This window comes from Mytilus trossulus, chromosome 1 (assembly GCF_036588685.1).
Source record: "Mytilus trossulus isolate FHL-02 chromosome 1, PNRI_Mtr1.1.1.hap1, whole genome shotgun sequence".
NCBI classification, from domain to species: domain Eukaryota; kingdom Metazoa; phylum Mollusca; class Bivalvia; order Mytilida; family Mytilidae; genus Mytilus; species Mytilus trossulus.
Window position 1 is genome coordinate 92,063,475 of NC_086373.1, and position 20,537 is coordinate 92,084,011.

The 20,537-nt window shown below is 29.8% G+C and overlaps 2 protein-coding genes across 17 annotated transcripts in view; one reads left to right on the forward strand and one right to left on the reverse strand.

The window, feature by feature from the left end:
- Window positions 1-1,563: 1,563 nt before the first annotated feature.
- Window positions 1,564-19,378, reverse strand: LOC134690625 (uncharacterized). 6 transcript variants are annotated; one of them, XM_063550610.1, is made up of 4 exons: window positions 19,117-19,303; window positions 17,457-17,570; window positions 16,820-16,923; window positions 1,564-7,183 (listed from the first exon to the last, which is right to left on the reverse strand). In XM_063550610.1, exon 4 carries the CDS (start codon window positions 7,078-7,080, stop codon window positions 3,223-3,225), a length of 3,858 nt encoding a protein of 1,285 aa, XP_063406680.1. In that variant the 5' UTR covers window positions 7,081-7,183; window positions 16,820-16,923; window positions 17,457-17,570; window positions 19,117-19,303; the 3' UTR covers window positions 1,564-3,222. The 6 variants fall into 6 exon arrangements, with proteins under 6 accessions (XP_063406680.1, XP_063406672.1, XP_063406689.1 ...); XM_063550602.1 differs by lacking the exon at window positions 17,457-17,570 and having other exon boundaries at window positions 19,117-19,378; XM_063550619.1 differs by lacking the exons at window positions 17,457-17,570; window positions 19,117-19,303 and adding an exon at window positions 18,808-18,828.
- LOC134690659 (serine-aspartate repeat-containing protein F-like) overlaps window positions 19,139-20,537 on the forward strand; it is an 89,438-nt gene continuing 88,039 nt past the window's right edge. For 3 of the 11 annotated variants that reach the window (XM_063550668.1, XM_063550720.1, XM_063550702.1), the window contains exon 1: window positions 19,178-19,247. The gene's annotated coding sequence lies outside the window, so the exon portion shown is untranslated. Of the gene's footprint in view, window positions 19,248-20,537 lie in introns of all 11 variants that reach the window. The other 8 variants (XM_063550710.1, XM_063550683.1, XM_063550735.1 and 5 more) reach the window with 4 other exon arrangements.

Genomic DNA, 20,537 nt, shown 5'->3' on the forward strand with positions numbered 1-20,537 from the left:
CATTGGCACTTATACCACATCTTCCTATATCTACTTCATATATACCACAACTTCATTGAATCATGTCAGAACTACACAAATGGTTAAGGAAAATACAAATATCAAATTAAACAATTTTATTGCACAAATATTCACTTGAGGTAGGCAGAAAACATTGCATAATGTTAGGAAAAGGTTTTGAATTGTTTGATTTTCTTTTTTTTTTATCTGCACGACAAATTCCAAATTTTCAAATCAAATACAATTTGCAATCTCTTTAATTTTTTTTTGCAGGTTACTATAAAAAGAAAGTTAGCATTTTTTGTTAATCATTTCATTTTTACTTTGCTATATATGCAAAAAGAAAACCAACCAACTTGTAACATTAAATCTTATAATATCTGAACACACAATTCTCTCAAAACTTGATAGGATGTGCTCCTTTACATGTACCATGGTTTGAAACATTAAAAACAAATATATGCTATTGTAACACAAATTTCACAAGACAACATAGTAGATGTTGATACTCCTTTTAATTTTACAAAAACTTGCAAAAATAGGTAGAATCCCTCCCCCCTCAAAATAAATACATAGAAAATTTTAGTTTTACTTGAAATTGTAATTCAAGTAGTGTTTTTATCAGAAGTTTTCTTTTAGTGTCTGATAAATTAATTTGCATATAGCTTTCATCTCATTTATCGTCTACTTAAATATTCATTGAAAATTAATAGAGATTCATATTGATATGCCAATAAACTGACATACTACCAAAAAAAAAAAGTAAATTAGTTTTTTTCAGTACTTTTGAATTATTTCACTGCTCAGTTTTAAAGTTATTCTAAAACCTTCATCATGTTTTTTTTCAATAATTATATTGTCTATTAGGAACACACCCTACATATATGCCTCAATAAAACTGAACACCATCTGTATCTTGACTAGAAATGAAATAACAAGCATTCAATAATTTAAAATCACTAGTTGAATTAAATTTAATTCAGTACTACAATATTTGCTTTAAAATAAAAACGATGCAAAAGATTACCAAAACATCAAAACCTATCAAATAGTTCCATGACAAGAATAGGACTATCCATATGTATCTAAGGCATGTGACTTGCTGAACAGTTACAATGCCTTGACACATAAAACCTTATATCTTATCATGGAACTTTTTGATCCTACAAAAAACACTAACATGGGTCTACTTCTTGTGCTAAAAATTTCAAATTTAGTCATTTAAATATCTATATCTGGTGAGTTATTTATAGAAAAAATAATATAATACTGAGAAATTCAGAATTTAATACACATTTTGCCATTTAAATATTCAGTGATATATTTTTATAAAATAGCAAGGATTTTTGAAATATTTAAAATCCTTGAAAATAGATATAATAGTCATTAACCTGATTACACAATTTAATGTTAAAAAATTTGAATGTTACAGACACATAAAAGTACCTTTCATTAACTTTTAATGCATGTATTTTTAAATTTAATATAAGACATGAAAAGTAAAAATAAAATATTTATCTACATGTTTTAGAAGACCCATATTAGTGCAACATTTTTTCTCTCTAATTAAACCATAGTGAACTGATTAAACAACAAAATTCGACTAGAATTGCGTAGATTGCAAAATTAATGTGTGACTTACAGGAAAAAATAAATAAAAAACCAACCAAGTATATATATATAATATATAATACCAAAAAATATAACAATCCTGTTTGAAAACTCACACACACACCCAACACACTTTTTTCTATAATAGATCACAATATTGCCAAATATATATATTAGTTATATCATGTAGAAAAAAATCACACTGGAAAACCATCAAAAAATATTGAACTGTCAACTTAAAAAAGAACTATATGAAATTTCATGAAAACACAGCAATAAGTAAGCGTCAATCTCACTCTAGGCTTTAAAAAACAAAATGATAATTTGAAGGACAAAAATCCCTGAAAGAATGATTAATTTTAAAAAAGCTTGAATATGAAATGTTCTTGGGCTAAGTACAGGCATATGTAATTATGGGCATCAGTTTATAAAATATGAAAAACAAAGTTCAATCCTCAAAAAATAGCTAATAAAACATCATACAAACATTTTGGCTATGGTTCGCCCATGGAATTTTTGTTCTTTAAACACTAAATACACACACAAAATTCAACAATATATATATTAACAAAACAAATAACTGCCATCTAGCTGTGGCACACCCTATACAACTATCTACCACATGGGTATGATATAGACTATCTACATGGTCAAATCAGTGGCATCTTATCGATGGCACACTTCAAATAAATTAACATTCTTTGTACATTTCTCTGTCATTTCAAAATAAAAGTTCCTTTAACCTGACTAAAATGTATATATATAGCCCTGGAGCATATGTTTGTGAACAAATCGTGTTAACCTTAAAGTTTATTATGTACCCCTGAAATATATTACGTTTCAATATTTGAACATTCTACATGTAATAAATACAATATATTATATATTAAAACTTCTCATTTTTAAAATATTTAAAAATATTGGTTACAAATTTTTAAATTGAAATGACAGAGGGGAATGAACACTCCTCACCCCCTTATTTTTGTGTATCTCATATCAAGAAGTAAAACTTCCCATTCATAAATATTAAATAGCACTCTTTGTCATATAGACACTAGCAATTCAAAGCAGAGTTAAAAATTCTGCATTTCACCAAGCATATGATACATTTTAAAGAAAAAGCAAATAAGTTAAAAATTTAATACTGAATGATCTAATACCTACATTTCTCTTTTTACAGGCAAACTGAACTGGAAGTACTTTTTTATTCTTTTTGATTTTTTCTATCAAATAAATGTGTAAAGGACTCCTATTGTATCATATTTAACAAGATATTTTGTAATTATCAACTTCTGCATATGTTTTGACTAATTACAACCATTTGAAATAGCTCCAATAAAAGCCTAATTTGATCTATTTTGCACAATTACAATAGAAATACAGACTAATGTGTTGACTAAAATGTGCCTCATCTGTATCAATTGTTGTATAGTTAACTTATTGCACAATATAAAAAAAATGTCAAAAATAACAAAAAGTTTGAAAATTATTAGAAAAATTCCATGCAGTAAATGCAAAATTCACAACAAAACAGAAAAAAAAAAAAAAACAACCTCAAAATATGAACACATCACATGAACACTGGAAAAAATAGCTAGTTAAAATGGACAACTATTGTTCCATTGGGGTCAAGTGGAAGGTTACAGTTATTGGTGCACTCACATGGTGTCGGACTGGCATCTTTACAACGGTTGTAACAAAGTCACTATATATCGAAGAACAGTCTTTAATCTTAAATGCCTGCATTTCACAATCTGATCCTGACCCATTAACAGCTTGTACATGGAGATTTAGAGGCTCTGAAGTTTTCCCTGAATAATTATCTTCCATATCCAAGCCATTGAGACGTTCTTCTGTGCCACTGTGGACTCTCTCAACATGACGCTTCAACTGTTTGCTGAACCGTGTGGAAAACTTGCAATGTTCACAAGAGTAGCGAGTATTTGATTTGACTATGGCAAAGTCTTTCTTACGTATATGCTCTTCACGTATATGACGGTTACACAGAATAATCGATGGAAATTTGCGGCTACATTTAGAACATCTGTATTTTCCAATTTTTGTTGGACTATTGACATGAATGTTACCAAAACTTTGTCCATTTTTGGGTGATATATTATGCACTTTAAGTTCATGATCACAAAGATTGTTCAACCATTTGCTTCTGAAATCACATTTAGAACAGCTGTAATACTTCTGCTTTGTGATCAGAGATAATTTGTGAAATCCCAGTCTAGACTTATGCTTTCTGGGTCTAGAGACTGGTGGCATGTTTTCTCTTTCATTTTCATTGGTATTCAGACTAACCTGGGCATTATGTTCTTGAATCATATGCAAATGCATGGCAAGTTCATTTGGGAAGGAAGCATCACACATTCGACAAATTCTATTGTCCATTTGAGATTCAGAAAACAATCCTTTTCTAACAGATGATAGCATTCCATGATCTTTCATTATATGTAGCTTTAGTCGTTTCAAATTCTTGAATCTTTTCTCACATAGTTGACAAACCTCACTATAGGAATTGTAATACTCAGAGTTTTCATTGTCATTCATCATGTTTTCAGAGTCTCTCTTTTGTTCATATCCATAAATACTACTTGGACGTGATACATTACTACCTAGATGTACGGCAAGTGGACTTTGGTTACGTTCTCTCATGCTGAGATCAGTCGGAAGTGATGAGTTACTTTGTGTGTCGAATTCGGAAGGATATGGTGAACTACTAGGTGAAAGTGAGGTTTCGCTTGGCAAGATTCCATGTTTGTTCAACTTGTGTGTACGCAAGAAATATTTGTTGCAAACCTCCTTATTACATAGTTCACAGATGACCCTTGATGAGTTGACAGGTTCTTTCCATCGCCATGAATGTTTCTCATAGACACTTTTGCTGCTTTTGCCATTAGTATTCATGCTAAGATTTAGTGGTTTGTTGTTCTGACTCATTGCTCCACTCATTGCTCCCATTGAGGCTGATAGATTTGTCTGGTTCATAGACATACTAGCTTGACTTAAAGACATGTTCAAGAATGCAAGCTTATCAGAATCAGGGGTTTCAGGTTTATCACCACGGATACCATGAATGTTCAATTTATGTGTACGTAAGAAGTATTTGCTGCAAAATTCTTTCTTACAAATTTCGCAATATGCTTCTGGATCAATTCCCATTTTAACTAACTCGTCTTTTGATGGTTTCTCAACAGAGTTTGGAGACATATCCAGTAGTGCTTCGCTTGCTCTTGGGTAACCCATAGGGAATGATGCTCCCATTGACGTAGGTAGTTTTGGACTTGGATCAGATGGTTCAAATTTCATTGCTGATTTTATTGGAGTAGAAGGTTCACTTCCATTCATTTGAAAAGCTTTACTAATGTCTAGTTTGAGATCTTGTTCTGGAGAAGGCTCAATTCCATGTACTTTCTGTTTATGAACTTTCAGAAAGTATTTATTACAAAGAACCTTGTTGCAAATGTCACAAGTTACACGATCGGCAAGTTTGGCGGCTACCATATTACTAAACATGGTTGACATTCCATTTTCCATCATTCTATTGTTGAAGTATTCATCCATCTCCATTTTCGCAAGGGAATTAGGAGAAATTTTCATCTGAGATTCTATTCTATCTTTCATTGTGCTTTTCATGATGTCTTCCATTAAAGCTCCTTCATACGCCTCATTCAACATTCCATGGACCTGAATTCTGTGTATACGATATGTGTATTTGCTGGCAAACTCCTGATTGCACAAATTGCAGTATGTGCCAGGATTCTCTGGGCTAGATGTAATCATAGATGTACCTGCCTTTGGACTATTCTCTTGCTTGATGTTGTTTGCATCATTAGGTGATTCAGACTTTTCAGAGGTAGGCTTGTTGTCAGAAAATATAGGCATCTTGTATGGTGGAATCGGAGGACCAAATGGGAAATCGTCAAAAAAGATTCCATGCTTGTTTGCTTTATGAATCTTTAAGAAGTATTTGTTACAGAATTCTTTCTGGCATAGATCGCAGTATGCCTCCTGATTGAGAGCCCCATTAGATCCTATTGGTATCTGACCAGTAGATGATACTGAAGATGGAGGTGGTGTGTTAGCTGATGAATGTGATGGCATTGGTGGTGGTGTTGGTGATGTTGGTGGTAGCTGAGACATAATTGGTGGTGTTGGCATCTGTCCCTGTTGTGGCATCAAGCCACCAGCATGTAGCAGCATTGGTGCCATGAATGGATTCAAAACCATAACTCCTGGTGGCATATTTGGTAATCCTGGCATATTTGGTAATGAATGTGGTGGCATGAAAGATGACATGGATGAAGATATAGTTGGGTTCCCCAGAGACATTGTTGATGATGTTATAGCATCTAGTTGTGCCTGAAGGTCTTTTGGTCTTCCCCTTTTGTTGGCTGAAGACAAACCATCTGGAGGAGCAATACCATGTACATCTTGCTTATGTTTTTTGAGGTAGTATTTGTTGCAGAAGTGTTTCTGGCATAGCTCACAAAAGTCTTCCATGTCCTTTGGGACTGGTTTACTGCCATTACTAACATTAGCACTATTGTTGTTGATTGATCCACCTGGTGTTGTTGGTGTGGATGGTGGATTCGGCATCAGTGGTGACTTTGCTTCCATATTTTGCGGCGGTTTTGGAGTGTCGGGTTGCTTGCTTTTTGGTTCAGTTGCAGGAAGGTTCTGAATGAAATCCATTACTTTGAACGATGATGATGTAGTTAGTGTAGGCGGTTGTATAGGTGAGGCAGTGGTGATTATATCTTGAGGTAGTGGCATACTGGGGCCCATGGATGAAATTGGTGATGTGGAATTGTCAAATATACCATGCTTGTTAGCTCTATGTGTCTTCAGAAAGTATTTGTTACAGAATTCCCTGTCACAAATTTCACAATAAGCATCTTGATGAAAGATACGATTTCCACCATCAACCTTTTTGCCTTCTTCATCTGAATTGGGTGTTTTTTCAAGCATATCTTTAAATCTGTCTTCACCATTGATGCGAGTTGGATCTGGTCTCTCAGATTCACGTTCTCCATTTGTTGGAAATGCTGGCTGGAACAATTCACTTCCAAGACGGTGATATTTAGTGGGATAGCCTTCTGAACCTGGAATACTATGGAATGATGATAACAACTTATTGTTATTTTCAATCATTTCATTTTCCTTCAATTTCCTATGCATATCAAGTTCTTTCTCAATTATATTTCTGTCCATTCTAACATCTGAAGAATCACTTTCTTCCGACGGCCTATTTTCTGCATCATTCATATCATTGTTTCCATTATTTGGGAATTGGGATTCAGATATACCTAAGTACTTGCTGCCAGGTTCTACAGATTCACTATCGGCACTACAGGATACCCGTATTGGTTTACTTTGTTTTCTACGATTTCCCTTCATCTTATCAAATGCTAAAATATCCATGGCTAGCATCTGATCGCTGGAGGGATCCAGAACAACCATTAAAATTCTCTAATTGTACGGTTAAGTTAAAAAAGGTCTGAATCACAATAAATGTCTCGACTAATTGATCTCTACAATGTACAATCCACCATTACTGGAAATTCTGAAATGACAAAAAAAGAAAAAGATAATTTTTGAATCTAATATTTTTTTACAATTTATATATTTACTGTATGTCTTAAAATTAAATTCATTATAGGTCCAGTTTATATAATAACTAAAATGTGTATGCTTTGGAATATTTGCTTACTGAGTATTGCATTCTCCGTTTATAGAATACATATACAAATTTCTTTCCTGTTTTTTAAGATAAAAACCTTATAAGAATAATGCCATTTTCACTTCACCCTTAGGAAAAAATGATTTTCTTCGGGTAATTTTGTTCAAATCTAATCTGAACAATTGGTAAAAAAAGTTTCAGCTCATTGTTAAAGAAAGGTTAAATAGTTCTTTCAATGAAATTATTACTTCAAAATCAGAAAAAAAATTTCAATAGAAGATTGAAATGTGTATTTCACTTTAAAATAGCATGCTATGTCAAGTGCAGCATGACAGCTTTTTCTTCAAGCATGTCCATAAAAGGGTTCAATAAAAGCAAGTGTGGTTAACATAATAAGGTATTCGACAATTTCTGAAAAAAAAAATATTCATTAAACTTTGCAGAAAGTAAGAAATTTATCAACTCTAACTCAGAAAGTTCAGGATGAACATTTCATACAGAATTAGAACAGAAAAAAACAAAATATCCAAATAGGACATTATGCCTATTGCTTTTGAAATGATCAAACCAAATTTCTTTTTCAATCACCATTTGACCTCCATGTTGACAGATCTTTGAAAGCTAGAATATTCATTAAACTGTCACAAGAGTTAGCTCACATTAACATTTATGCCTACATGAGATCATGAAAGTACATTTATATGAAAAAAATATTTCAGTCACATTGCAAAGTATTAAAAAAGTTTCCTTAATTATAATTATATGACGACACTCTACATAAATACATTTCTGCTGAGAAAAAAAATAAGATTGTTTCATCAACATTTTTTTTAAGTTACACATACATTTTTTTATTACATATTTTAACATGAGACAGTGCCAAATATTAACTACGCACCTTCAATGAAATACCATAAAATGCATACCTGTCATTTATTTAGAACCTTGAAAATTTGTCATCTTGCCACACAAACAACTTCAGCGTAAAGTAATGATTGTTTGTATTAAGAAGGCAAGCTGATGCTATAAAAAATATACAGTTTTAAAGTAGAAATGTTTCATTTTAAATTTGAAGGTAAATGACATATGTTCTAATGGTATTATATAGTAACAGATTGCAGTTATAAAAGAACTGTTAATGACCTAGCTTCTATGTAATAAACTTTAAAATTGCTTGATAAAATGGAAAGGGATTGAAAAAAAACAGATCTTTTAAGACTTTTATTAATCCCTGTAATTTGTAATGGTAATCATAATATAATTAATTACCATATATTGTTAAAATTATTAACCTTAAGTCAAAGAAAGCTGCTGACAGATAATGAGGATAAAAATATGTTCAACATGTACTTTTAAACCTTAACATGAAATATGTCGAGATTTTTTAGGACATTTGAAAGTATGAAATTGCAAATAAACGAAATTTAACTAAAAATATGAATCTTTTTAAGACTGCTTTAAAAAATCAACATTTGTGGCAAAAAACTTTATGTAAAACAGTTTGAAAGATAATACACATACAAAGTAATGCAACACAAATGTTATTTCCAGCTTCCAAATAACGTACTGGTAGTTGCTACACTATCTTTTGTAAACTTAACACTATGGATAATTAAAATACTGACTATTTTAGTGGAAGTGTTACAATATATTGACTATCCCCAGATGAGTAATATTTTTTATGAACATAATTTTTTAACATTAAGCAGCTTGTTATTTTACTTTTAGATTCCCTTATAAGTTGATCCAGACTTACCACATTCTGAATTTAATGTTTTCTGTCAATTCAAACATTTTTAAGTCAAACTTTCCCTTTCTTTATTAAATAATTCAATATAAAAAAAGCTTTTAAAAAATAAGATGAAATGAAACAAATAAACATTCCATCCTCAATATAATGACATTTTAATTGACAAGAAAATAAATAGCTAGCCTATTATCTCATTTTAATTTTTTTCCAGAATTTTGTTGCTATGGAAACCTCCCTTGTTTTTTATTAGTATGATATGCTTTAATAATTGATATTTTCTCTCATCAACAAAACAACAATAACTTTTCATATCTACACTTATTGAGATATATATCTATGCATTCAGCTTGCACTGAAAATAAAAATAACAAGCATGCATCAATCTTATTTTAGTATAGAAAACACTTAATGACCTGATAAAAAATAATCAAATTAAAAAAAGGTAAAAACTTCTTTTGAAAATCCAGTAAAAAATGTAAATAAATATAAAAAACTCACTTCTTTGAACAGCTTCACTTCTGTTTGTGACAGAATTTATTTACCTAATGTTTCTTACATATGGTCAGCTCAAAGTTCTAATTGAAATTGACAGTCAAATTCAAAAGATTTTACCCACCAACATCATCAATAATTCACATTGTTATTAGTCCAGAGTTAATTAACACAACATGTTCAGTTTGCCCACTGCCCATTGTTAATTTCATTTGTAATTACATGTAACAACTCCAATGTGATAACAAGTTCTTTTGAAAAAAAATTTGATCCGTAAAATTAGATGCTTCTAATACACTCGGAGTATACAATTAATTTAGAAATAAAATGAAATGTTATAAACAGCCCTAGTGTTTATTTACAGGCCAAATTACAGGAATACAACAAAGGAAAATTATCTGATTACAACAGGTGATACCCTTTTTTTTCAGGTAGAAATATGATCTTTCATTGTTAAAACGGACAGGTGTGCTTTAAAAATTGTCAATAAATGACCATACAATGACCATTGACTTTTACTGTTTGCAGTATTTTTTTCACAGTAATTAGCAAACTCGTGAAAATAAATATAATTAAATAAAATGCAATGCAAATAAAGATAAGTAAAAGGAAATGTCAGCAGAAACGTGTCAAAAGGTGTGGACAATTTAGCCTTCAATTTAAAAAAAAAACTGATGAAGAACATGGTACATTTTTTATAAATGGCATTTTTAAGAAGATCTTGTGAAACTGCTGTTAATGTATCTGAACTAGGCCTAGTATATATTGGGGAAAAAAGTTTTCACATATAGGCATCTATAAATTTTATTTTAGTATAAACTGTGTTTTACTTCAAATTCAGAGTAAATGATTAACTTTTGTTGTTCAATTTCTTTATGGTATGGACAGTTGATGACCGCTGGCCCATATCAAAAAAGAAAGAAAAACAGTAATGTTTTGAAACAAGATCCTTGCTCTGTATACTGAATGTCAAGATGATATTTGGTATGAGAACATTACTTTTACTCTGAGTCTGACAGGCTTACTTACACTTTAAAAAACCCAACTTAAACAGTTAATGTTTTAAAGTAAATCTTACTTGAATAATAGTTCTTAATGGTTTTCAAGGAGGTGCATTCTCACAGCCCCTGTTCACAGTCCTTGATAAATAAAATTGAGAATGGAAATGGGGAGTATGTCATGGAGACAACAACCCAACCAAAGAGCAGATTAAACAGCTGATAATACCTACTTTATGTGTCTTTACTTTCAAATCATTAATCATGATATGTCCGATGATCCTTGCATCCTATTATAACTTTATACATGTGTGATATTAAATTTTCTAAATTTAATGTCAACTTGTAAAATGTTGGTCATTTATTTTAAGGTGGTAATATGTCCTCATCTTCTGACACATGTCAAAAAATTTGAAAAATAAAAGTCCTGACAAGTGACAATACATAATAAAGATAAATTGATGTTTATTACTTAAAACTGATGAGTTTGAAAAAAACATGCTAGATATGAGTTCAAAATACCTTCATGATGTAATTCAGTATCTTGAATTAAAATAGGATACATGTATCACTCAAGTTAGATCCAAGAAAAGCCACAAATTTCTAGGTTATAAGGGGAGACAACTAGAATAGCTGTTGTTAGCAATTTAACTGTGTGGTGGTTCAAGATTTCTACAACAATGATCAACCATATCATATGACTTAAAACAAATAAAGAACCCTTATATTGATAAATTATAAATTTAACAATGCTTTTTACAGATTTATTTAATGGGAGAAAATGCAGCCACTCCAGCTTTTTTAATACCCAATGAGTCATGAAGAATATGCAAAATAACACCTATTCCATTTTTAAATCTCTTTTTATGACTTGTATGACATTTTCTGAATAGATTTTATATTGATCAGAAGACCTTAAAGTTCATAAAACTTGATTAAATTTTATGCAGCAGATGTTAAAAGTATTAAAAGTCAATAAAAACAGGAAAATTATTTTATTATTCAAGAAAATTTCTGAAAAAAATAACTTTTTTCATTTCACTTTTATGTGATATAAAAAAAAGTAAGTGTTGAAAATCAATAGAATGGTCATTATAAACAAAACTAATTCTCTTAAAAAATTATTCTACAATTTTCTATGAAATGTTGAAAAAATACATACCTATTCAATAGAAATCAGATTTGCAACATATTTTCCCAATATTTTCATAGCAGTGTATATTTAATCTGAGGATAAATGTTTAAATTATTTTAAGTCAATCCTGAAATAACTTCCTGAACTGGATACATGGTGTTGATTGATAAATGCCCCCAGGTTGATAAATTCAGAAACAAAATTTTTAGTATGGTTCATATTAAAGTATTAACATTCACTGGCCAGCATGTTTACTGATTAGACAAAGATAAGGAAGTTGATATTTAATCTTAGAGGAAATAAAGAAATTTTTTAAAACCAGAACTGACCCCTGCCATGGGTGTTTTAACACCAACTGTCATCCTTAAGTAATCTTCTTTGCATACATGTAATACCGTATTAAAAATCATTAATGAAAACGTTACATAACGCCTGAGTGTGTTGATAATTATCTGCACATTTTGACTTAATTGACTGCTGATGTGGAAGATGATATCCATTTAGTTTTCCATTGTTTAGAACAGATAACATAATAGATTACTCAACATTCAAAAGTAGCCTCTGTATATATCAACATACTGTTAAAAGAACTTCAATTTATAAACCCCAAGATTATGATTATCACTTACTTAAATGTCAGGTCTTCTGCAAGAAGTAACATTTCTCTATAATTTTTACAAAGTTACTGGGAATGCATGTAACGACAAAAGAACAAAATGTTCACCTAGTTTTTTGTAACAGCATATTACCCTAGACTGGTGAAACTATAAAAACATATTATAACCTGAGGGGGAGGTAGGTACACATGTGGGAAGGTATAAATGAACCTTCAAGAAAATTTTCTTATGATGTATTTTTTCCCCCTATGATGTAATTTTTTGTCTAACTGTATGTATTACAATGCATTATGGCAATGTATTCAACAGAAGCATGTACAACAACTTCATTATTATATAGAATAATACAAAAGACTCTCACTGCAGGCATTATCGTATAAATGATCTTCATTCTCTTCATTTGATTACTACTGATGAGGACATTTTTTCATCTAATTTTATCCCCATGGTACCAAATGTCAGGCAAACTTTTACCCATGTTAATTCAGAATTAATGCAGCCCAAGTGAAATTAATTTTCAGTTTCAAAATTGATTAAACTTAAAGTCATCAAAGCTTTAAAATGTAAATTAATGCTCCATTAAATTCACATGTTTCTAATGATTAAGTCCCATGGAACATTTTTCAGTAGCCAAGTAAAAAGATCATAAAAACATCAATAATCATCATTATCCAATTTGAAATTTTACAATTTATTTGGCAAGATCTTGATCAAACAAATGTCACATATCTGTCTGACTCACATCATCCAGATTTCAATATTCCACATGAAAAATGATGATTTTAATTTGAAAACAATTAAGAGAGGTCATTTGAAAAATCAAATTAAATTTCAGTTCCGGAGATCCTGAAGGAAAAAGAAACATTCTATAATTCATTACCTCATCTTCCTCCTTAATCTTTTTTTATCGCAACTGATGAATCAATCAATTTCAAACTGTAGCCTTGCCATATAGGTACATATTTAGTTTTTTTTTTATTGCAACCAATAACACAACCAATTTCAAACATTAGCGCTGGCCATATAGGTACATGTATAATTATTACAAGTTTAGACCCCCTTAATTTTCTTAAAACAAGTTGTATTTACCTTTCTTTCTTCCTTCAAAATTCAATCCTTCAGTTTGAACTGTTTTGTTAATATTAAAAAAAATTAAAACAGATAATCTTTTATGATGTTAGATTTCAAATATTTTGAGCAGATCTGATTGCAGTTCCATTAGGTAATCTCTTTTTAAGCTGAGATAGTTATATAATATTTAAAAAGGATTTAACTTTAATAAATTTGTCTTTTAGGTAACAAATTTAAGAATTAGTTTATTTGAGTTAAATCTGCCATTGAGATATTGTTCAAAGCATTTAGGTGTTAACTGTAGAAAAAACAAACTATTTTATTTAAAGTTATTGTACACTTTTAACTTTAAATGTTTAGTGATTGTATAGAACAATCTTTTAGTAAATAAACAATCTATTAGTAAACAAAGAGAGAGAAAGCTGGTCATAAGTTTTACCCTTTCTTGACCCTCTGTTTAGAATATACATCATGTAAAGAAACTTCCTCTTAATTTGCTACAATTCTATTAAATTGGTATATATGTTTTTTCAATTATCTTTGTAAAAAGATTTTTAATTTTTCAAACAACAGCTGGAATTCTAATTTCTGAAACATAAATTGGTATAAAAGACCAAGGCCAGAGAGCATATTTTTATCATCTTTGAAGATGATGGTGGTTAGAATATTTAAGTGGTGCCAAATACACTTAAACCAAATACTTAATTTTACTTTGATGTTTAAAACCTGATGTCCATCATCATGTTTATATCAAAATCAAATAAGTTTCATCTGAAATGAAATCCAGATTTCAGAGACTGACAAATCTTGAAAAAATCCACAATCAATAACTCATTACAGAAGATTTTAAATATGCTAATTACTATTGATAGAATTATAGATGACTAAAGCTATTATCTAGAGTTTTATGTGGAATTTAGACTTGACCATATGGTCAGGAGAAAGATTCTGACCAGATTTTCTCAGTAAATCTTTCACTGACATATCAGATTTCACTGCCCATTTATAGACGACATTGAAGCATGTTTTATACAAACTATACTGCAAGAAATTAAAATTATCTTTCTGTTTGATATAAAAACTTTGATATCTAATTAAACATATAACAAGATTCTGTAGATATGAGGCTCTTAAAGGGGTATATAAACATTGTATAAATACTATACATTATACTAACAAAAATTTACAATGGCAAAATTATGAGCATCTGGCACTTAAAATTAATACCTTCTCAACTTATTCATGTTATATTCCAAGAATAAATGGTAATTCATTTATAATCTTTTAGAGTAATTTTAATCATCGGAGATAACAGTTTAGTCACCTAAGGTGATGTAAATAAAATCTTTTAAATCTTGTATCCACACCTATATCACATAAATAACCACCATAAACACTTATTTATATATTGTGATACTACATTTATTTCTCTACCAAGTACCAAGCTTTCTCCCACTTGTAGTAGTACTTGTTATTTTTTCTTTCTTTCTAAAAGTCCCCATCAATCATCTTGAGATTATGTAATAAGATACAAATGATGACTTTTGTCAAAAATTACAACTGACCCTTGTCAAAATGTTTAATAACATTAATTTAGCTTCCAGCTGTCATTTCAATTTTAATGCTGCTGGCATGATGCAGGAAACTAAATCTTCTTATAAACTATCTTTTATAATAACTCAAAATCATGACAAGAAGATTTAGACAGATTCTATTTTAATGCTTTATAAAGAAAATTTTCACAGCTTAAAAAGGTAATTTCAGGACTTTCAAAAAATATAAAATTTGAGAAATTACAGTTATTACGAACTTTCCTCCCTTAGCGTTTAACCCTTATTAACCCCATAATTAAACGGGACAGTAATATTACTGAAAGATCCTAAATGAAATCCAATCAGGGATTAATCAGATACTTTGAAAGCATTCCAAATGAATTGATATTCATCTTAATCCCATCTTTTGATCAGACTCTTCTATAGCGTCTTATACAATGTAAAATGATGGCTGAGGAGGCCGATATGTATCAGACAATTTAGTACTTGAGTAAAAGTGGCATTTAACACACCAGCATGTTTAGCAATTAAACAGTATGTCAAACATATGAATATTATAAGAATGATGAGGTTATACCAGCAGTTTGGAAAACTATTATTATCATACACTTAGTTAAATCTTTTAAAATTGGGAAATCTTTTATCACCAATCGTAATTTCAGTATTTTGCTATTGTTTTGAATTAAAATAGAATAAAGGCCTTTAGAAAATGGAAAGTGCAATTCTATTCTTAATTTCTTTTTTTCTTCAAGGTTAAAATTTAACATATTTCTAATTGACTTTTTTTTAAAATTGATGCATATCTGTGCACATGTGTATGCATGATGGTTACGTTTATAACTTATTTTGTTTCCTTAAAACAGCTATTAGCTTGAATAAAGATGGGACTAAATGTCTGCTTAAAGTAAGCTACTTTTAAGTTTAAAAACTTATATTCAAAAAAGCGAGATTGTGTTACCCATTATAATAATAACCCTTAGCTAAAGCATGGGAATGGAATATTATAGCCATATTTAACCTCTAACTGCCCATATTATCATCAGCATGTTATCCAAACTTTGAATTAAACTAATTACCCAGATGTATTATTAGACAATATCTGAAGCAAGCTTTGGGATAAAGTTTTACATATTTGAAAAGGTTATACTAATTATCTAGCATCTGTTTACAATAATATTACATTACAGTGTTACTGAAGATATACAACTTTTTCACTGTCATTAATATTTCATATTAACCAAAGATAAAGGAAAGTTTAATATTCATATAAACCCCGGTGGACCTTCCTGAGCAGTAATTCAAATTTCCAATCATTTATATGGTACATGATCTTATTAGCACCATAGATTACCCCCTGTTCCTGAGGCCTCAATGATTCGGTATGTTCTCTCCCCTGGATATTATGTAAGTCAATGAATTAACACATCAGAATCTTACTAACATGCAAATGACTTAATCTGAACATGAAATTATTATCTTTTAATCTTTTGCTCTAAAGAAATGCTCCCAATGGTTACCTCATTTTTAATTCAAACCATCTGTTACTATATTATTTCAAAATTCATAAAACTTTAAAAGGAATATATAAAACAGGATTTTTTTTCAATGTTAAAAATCAATTACTCAATTATACAGAAATATCAATTTTCACTCTTTATTAAATGTAAACAAAATTAATAAATGATTTTTTTTTTAATTTTTTTTAATTTTCGAAGGTTATCACATTAAAAAATATGTTTAAAACTCTTTAACAGCATTCAAAGGAAATGTTAAAATAAAACAAGACTTGAAAAGCAATCCCACAAAATTGATTTAAAATGTTTATTTAAACACTCATCACACTTCAAAACCTTGGACACCAGCTTCTATTACATGCAAGGATGGTGAAACAATTTATATTTACCAAGGAATTCTTTTCAGCTAGCAAAAACATCAAAATTCCAATATGGCTTCTTTGACTTCACTTTGAGGTGCAGTTCTAAACAATTAATTCATATTTCTGTTGTTCTGTAAGTAGAGGGTATAATTCATGACAGTTAAGTCAGTTTGTGTGTTCCAAACAGTGATGTTAAATTAAAGCTACATGTGAACAGAAATTATGTGTATCTTCTCCCTAAGTAACTTACTACAAAAATACTTGCAAAAGTAACAAAACTAATATATAGAACTTGTTATACTATTTTGATAAGAGAAATTATTAACACATGGTGAGCCATTAAAAACTCACGTTGTTGCAAACGTCCAGATGAAACATGCAAACCAATATATTTTACTCCTAATCAAACAATAAATGAAGAGAAATCAGTTTTCATCAATATTCTAAAGGCAGTATAATTATATCTTTATATAAAATTGATTTAAAGACTTTTTTGTTGTAGATTGTTTGTTCAAAGTAATTAATTGCTTGCTACTAAATAGCATGTATGCTTCATCATTTAACAAAATTAAGACTGCTGTATTTTACTGATAAAGTAAAAAAAGTGATTGAAGTTTCATATTTTAATCCAAGATAATAATGTATAGAATTTTATTGATTTTACCTTGTTTTTTTCTGTTTTAATTCCCAAATCACTTTAAGACAAAGTCTTTAAATTAACAATTCCTTTGAAGTTCTATTTCAAATTGTTATTTGACAACCAAGTGACATATTCCAACTGTTATAGAGAAACATAAAAATAAGATCTAGTTGAAACACTACAAAACATTAAATTATCCATATATGGAGTTTAAGGAGTGGTTTTATTTTCCGCAGTGATGTTATGTTTACATATTAATAGCCCCTGGTCAGTATTTCATTACTGAAAACAAGAAAATTTTGATAGATTACCTAGCTAAATCACAAAGCCATCAAAACGACAGCTTATAACTCAAATAATGCAATGAAAAATCACAAGTATTGTTATAATATGAAGACAATTTTTAAAACCAATGTAAAAGAAAAATTCTGATAGGTTCATTTGGATGTGGATCAATCAATGGCCAAAGACAAGAGGCATTAATATGTCAAACTGATCAGCATATGGGCAGATTTTGAGATCTTGCCATTTCAACAGAAATTTGACTCTGGCAAATTAAACTTTCTACAGTATCAATTTCAAAGTAGCACAAATTTTCATTATAAAACTGTCAAATGTTAAAATTAAAATCAAATCAATTTTGTAAAGTTGATCACACTAAATTACTTAAATCCACATTTACAACTAAATTTTTACAATGAAGTCAATTTAATTACATTGTCAATAACCTAAACAAGTTGACAGCTTGAAATACTTTTTTACTTTGTCACAACTTCATATGAAAGTTTTATTTTGCATTTAAAATTCCATCTGGAGCCAAACAACTGCCCTGGATCATACAAGTAATTTAAACAATAGAGAAATATCTCTGGTTTCATAAAAGAAATTATACAGTTCAATTTTATCTTTCCGTTTAAGATATGCTTGATCTTTAATAACTTCAGAAATTATAACGTTTGTAACAGTGTCAGTTTTTTAACTGATAAAGTAGATTAAGCATTAATTATTATTTATCGAAAACGAAAGAGAATGGGGTTCTGCTTAAATTTCATTGCATCTACATATATTGCAAGTTTTGTTGACCTCACCCCATCTCATCCCGTGGTCAAATTGATAAAAGATTAAAAAAAAAATCTAAAAACATCGTCTGCTACGAAGTTCAGCATCCCAGCAGAAGTTTTGTAAACTGGCTTGTGACTTTTAAATAATCAATTGAACATAATAACATCAGTGATAATTCATCTAAGAACATAAAAACGACCTCAAGGGTAAAACAACAAACGTAATACACAAAAATTATCATAATTTGACATTTTCACCTATTCTCCCAAAACTGAAAAAAAAAAAATCTTTATCAAAATAGTTTCAACCTTACCGTTAAAGTTAAAAATCCATTTATACAACCTTCATCATTAAGAAATTTATCTTTACCCTATTAGATAATAAAGATTCCAAGAAAATTGATCGTTCAGCTGCTGAAGTTTAATTTAAAATCCAGTGTCCGATAAACGATGGACATCAGTTATTGATTCTTTTTAACTTTGTCTTCGATAAATCTTTAGAAAGATTTCACTTTAAGTGTCCCAATAACAAATAGATGCTGAAACGAACATTGTTTTCCAACGTAATTAACTTTTTTCCTTAATTGAACTTTTATGACATTGTGTAAACTTTAAACATTTACCTTCGTGTGTATCCGTTCTGCACTAAATCGCCATCTTACAAGTTTTTTAAATTCCCAGAATCCTTCTCAAAAATGGCGACCAAAATAGAAAACACGTTGGGTTTGTTGTGAAAAACTAAATGTTGTAAGTGGTGAGTTGAAACAAAGTTTGAAATGAAAATTTTAAATTCAACGCACAGTATAATTTGTCCAGTGATAATTAGATTAATTACACTGTCCAATAGATAGGGGAAATGCTTGATTAATCACAGTCGGCACACTACATAGATAGACGTTTATTATGAAAACGATAACTCTCAAAATGAATTTCTTAATTGACCGCCCATTGTTTTGGCCGAAGAATTATAATTCACAGGAGGCATGGCATATGTCATAAACATTAGCTCACGCCTACTGCAGTTTAAAAGGGCTGGACTTTCTTACATCATTTTCAAATCTGGTTTAAATTATAATTTGCAGAGACATGGCAGTTCCAAATAAGTCATTTAAGATTTCCATGGTTACCATTTTTTTTTACTGACACTTGAGTATTTTAATATAAACAGAAATCTATTGGCCATTTCATTTGTTAAATATATTTTTTTTTTTATGGACTGCATGTCACAGTGTTATTTTATATGCATAGTTTTTAATGAACTTCAGATGTGTGCATTTTTCTATTGATTACTTAGCACATGAAAAAAGTTAAATAAAAAGATAATTATAATTTGATAAGGATTTTTAACTTATTATTTTTTATTGATTATTTCAAGATAATTGAAGAATAATTCTTAGATAGATTAGTCATGCAAAACATGTTGTTATATCTTGATTGATTTAGAATTGAACTTGATCATTGAATAATTATGATCTTATTTTGTAATTATCCTATTAAAATATTTTGAAATTATTCAAAATTAGAAAAATAATTCCTGCTGTTACATTTTAATAAATCAATGTGTAATGTTTTAATACAAGTTTAACATTTTGTAAGATGTCCAGAATTCAATGCAATTTCATAAAGATAAAAGACCCAAGTATATATAGCAACTTACGCCATACATTTTTTTGTACTTAGATGTCACGGAATAGAAGTTCCTTCATAATATAAGTTCCAAATGGAAAACATATTCTAGAATATTACTTCCACAGGAATAAATGTTACAGTAGATGTTCCTAACGGAATAAATAGTATAGAATATTTGTTCCATCAGGTACAGGTATTATGACATTGTTTATAATAAAGTTTCCACTGGAACTTCTGTTAGGTGGAACAAATATACGTTGACACATCAACCAAACATAAAGTGTGTATTGTCACTATATTAAAAAAGATGTGTATGTCAGTATATGTAGAGCAGTTTAAATGAATATAATTGTCACCTGGTCAAATGCAGCGATCGGGAAGGACGTGCGCCCTGCGCCTATAGGGCATATTGACA